Genomic DNA, 3,264 nt, shown 5'->3' with positions numbered 1-3,264 from the left:
CAATAATTCATATGCTACTTTAAAAATCTTTCTCCGGCAGTTAGGTGGGCAGAAAACCCAAATTTAGTAACTTTGAACAGTTCCATCACTACTTTTTTTTAAGTTAACTGAAGCAGCCTCGGGCAAGTCTTTCAGGAGGTTTCCAGAAGAAGGCATTATTATCAAGGAGATGACAGCTCCATGCCTGTTACTGCCCCTGAAGGCCTTCCAGTGGGACAAGATGTGGAGGTAGAGGACAGTGAAATTGATGATCCTGACCCTGCTTAGGTTCAGGCGAAAGTGTATGTTTGTGTCTTGGTTTTTAACTAAAAAGGTTTTGAAAATAAAATAAATAAATAATGAAAAAAGCTCACAGAATAAGGTTAAAAGGAAAGAAAATTTTTTTTTTTTTTTTTTTTTGAGGCGGAGTCTCGCTCTGTCGCCCAGGCTGGAGTGCAGTGGCCAGATCTCAGCTCACTGCAAGCTCCGCCTCCTGGGTTTACGCCATTCTCCTGCCTGAGCCTCCCGAGTAGCTGGGACTACAGGCGCCCGCCACCTCGCCCGGCTAGTTTTTTGTATTTTTAGTAGAGACGGGGTTTCACCGTGTTAGCCAGGATGGTCTTGATCTCCTGACCTCGTGATCCGCCCGTCTCGGCCTCCCAAAGTGCTGGGATTACAGGCTTGAGCCACCGCGCCCGGCTGAAAGAAAATATTTTTGTATAGCTATATAATTTGTGCGGTTTTTCGTTGATTTGTTTGAGACAGGGTCTCACTCTGTCACCCAGACTGGAGGGCAGTGGCACAATCAAGGCTCACTGTGGTCTCCACCTCTTGAGCTCCAGAGATCCTCCCACCTCACTCAGGAGGACGCCAGTCCTGCAGGCAGACATCAGGCCCTAGGTGGACCCTCCATTGGTGTACACCAGGCCCCAAGTTGACAACCAGACCCCAGATGGACACCAAGGCCCTAGGTGGACAGCAGGCCCATGTTGAACACCAGACTCATGTGGACATCAGGCCGCAGGTAGACACGATGGATGCCTTAGGTAGACATGTAGGCTCCAGGTGGACATTAGACCCAAGGAACACACCCAGTCCCCAGGAGAACATCAGGCTCAGGTGAAAACTCAGGCCTTGGGCGCACATCTGGCCTTAAGTGGACACCCAGGTCCCAGGTTGATACCCAAGTCCCAGGTGATCACTAGACCCCAGGTGGACACAAGGCCTTAGGTGAATAACAAGACCCAGTAGGCCATCATGCCCTAGCTGGATACAGTCCCCAGGTGAACACAAGGCCCCAAGAGGAACATAGGCCCAAGGCAGACATCAGGCCCTCCGTGGACATCAGGCCTGAGGAGGATATCTGGCCCCCGGTGAACATCAGGCACAGGTGTCCAAGCAGGCCCTGGGTGGACATAATGGTGTCTAGGTAAGGAGTTGTCCTGGGGGGAGGGTGAGCAGTCAGCAGCCCAGTGGAGTCCTGAGGAGGTCTTATGGAAGGAAGGGGCTGAGGGGACAGAACCTTAAAGAAGCGACCTCACTTCCTTAATGACAGACCCGAACAGAACTTAGAACTCTGGTAACCAGGCGCCCAGATCCTAGAGTCAGCACTGTAACCAGCTCAACTTGGTGGGAGACGCTTGAGAGAGCAAGATGTTCTCGTGTTGCTCCCCCACTTCGAGAGGCTGCTGCTTCAGGAATGGAGGGAGTGAGAGCCTTTTCCGACGATGCCGAAGAAGGCTCATCCCTCACCCCAGACGCCTGTGGCCCTTTGTAAGAAGGCGCACCCAGGTACCACAGGGCAGCCTGGGGCAGGCCCTAGCAGGCCAGGCCACAGCAGAGATCCCATCGGGGCTGCATCTGCACATTGTCCCTGTCCAGGAGGAGATTCGGGAGCCCATGGAGGCACAGGCCCATGGTGAGGTGGCCTGCAGTCTGGAAGACTTTGTAGGGGCGGTGTTTAAGGGCTGGAACTCCTTTAAATTCAGGGAGGTTGTTTCTGTGTTTGGAAATTCCAGTGGAAAGTGACTGACGCTAGGGACCCTTTCTCCTTTCTCAGCTCCTGCTCAATATGCAGAAATAGAAGCATTTCCAGCACCAGCTGTTGAGCCAGAACCAGCATGGGAAGAGCCCCCTCCAGAGACAGCGCTGGAGGTGAAGGGAGCTCCAGCCAAGGACCAGCCCAGAGAGGAGCTGCCTGAAATCACGGCACCTACTGTAGCCACTGGCCTTAGCCTTGCAGCTGAAAGGGTGGCTGGAGAGACAGGTGGCAGGGACGGGATGACCAGCACGGCCCCCGCCAGCAGCTCCCATGCTGCCCCTAGTCCTGGGCACGGTGGCAAACATGGAGGCAAAGACCAGGGTTTTGAGCCTGGGCTCCTGTACCTTGCTGGAGAGAGGCTTGTCTCATTCACTAGAGCTGCAGTCCTGCTGCTGCAGGGCCTGTTTATTCTACTGCTGCTGGTGGGGTCTATCTGTGTGCAGGAGGTGCTTGAGGGCATTAAAAGAAGGTTCAGAAGAAGAGTTCCAGCAGCTCCTCCTGCACCCAGAGGCAGCCTCCTCCTCCAGGCATAGATGTCTGTCTGCAGCTGGGCATCCAGGCTGTTTGCCCCTGTCGTGCTATCCAGGACAGGCTCTTAAAAGGTGGGCAGAGGGTGAGGGGGCCAGGAGGCAGCTCCAAAGGGTACAGCAAGCAAAGCTTTTAAAGACAGCACTTGTGCCCCAGGCTCTCTGTGCCACCACCTGCCCTAGCATTTATTAATAGTGTTAGAATTGCAAGTTGAAGAAACAATATTTCAATAAAGTTTGATTTCCGGAACTTCACACCTTTTTGAACTCCCTAATGTTAGACGGTGTTTTTGAGGTGATCCTAAATATCTCTGATAGTTGTGTCTTTTGTTGTGGTTGTTTGTGTGATTAAATTACTGTCGAGTCAACTGTTACTGGAAACTTTTCAGGTATGGCTTTTAGAAGACTTTGACCTACTCTTGCCTGTTTTGACTCTCCCTCTGGTTTATTGTGGAAAGAGGGATGATGTAGGCTCATGTCTCTGGCAGATCAATCACCTTTTGCCATCAAGGATTTGGCATCAGAGTTTCCAAGAATTATGTGTGCAAGTTGACATGCTGGCACTTTAGCTAATCTGGGTGTCAAAACAGAATGCCACAGACTAGGTAGCATAGAAAATTGATTTCTCACAGTTCTGGAGATGGTAAAATCCAAGGTCAAATGGTCAGCAGATTCCGTGTCTACAGAGGGCTGGCTTCCTTGTTCATAGACAGCCAT

General features: G+C 51.7%; 1 protein-coding gene across 1 annotated transcript; it reads left to right on the top strand.

Annotated features, from left to right (window-relative positions):
* The first annotated feature begins 607 nt into the window (after positions 1-607).
* LOC101024758 (CMT1A duplicated region transcript 15 protein-like protein) lies at positions 608-2,802 on the top strand. Its single transcript, XM_017950372.3, is given in 2 exon segments — positions 608-1,897; positions 2,039-2,802. Coding segments are annotated over 2 exon segments (846 nt in total). The 5' UTR covers positions 608-1,632; the 3' UTR covers positions 2,620-2,802.
* Positions 2,803-3,264: the final 462 nt, after the last annotated feature.

The sequence above is a fragment of the Papio anubis genome, chromosome 17 (genome assembly GCF_008728515.1).
Source record: "Papio anubis isolate 15944 chromosome 17, Panubis1.0, whole genome shotgun sequence".
Classification (NCBI taxonomy): Eukaryota; Metazoa; Chordata; class Mammalia; order Primates; family Cercopithecidae; genus Papio; species Papio anubis.
Note: the sequence above shows the minus strand (reverse complement) of the source record. Positions and strands in the feature narration are given on the sequence as shown.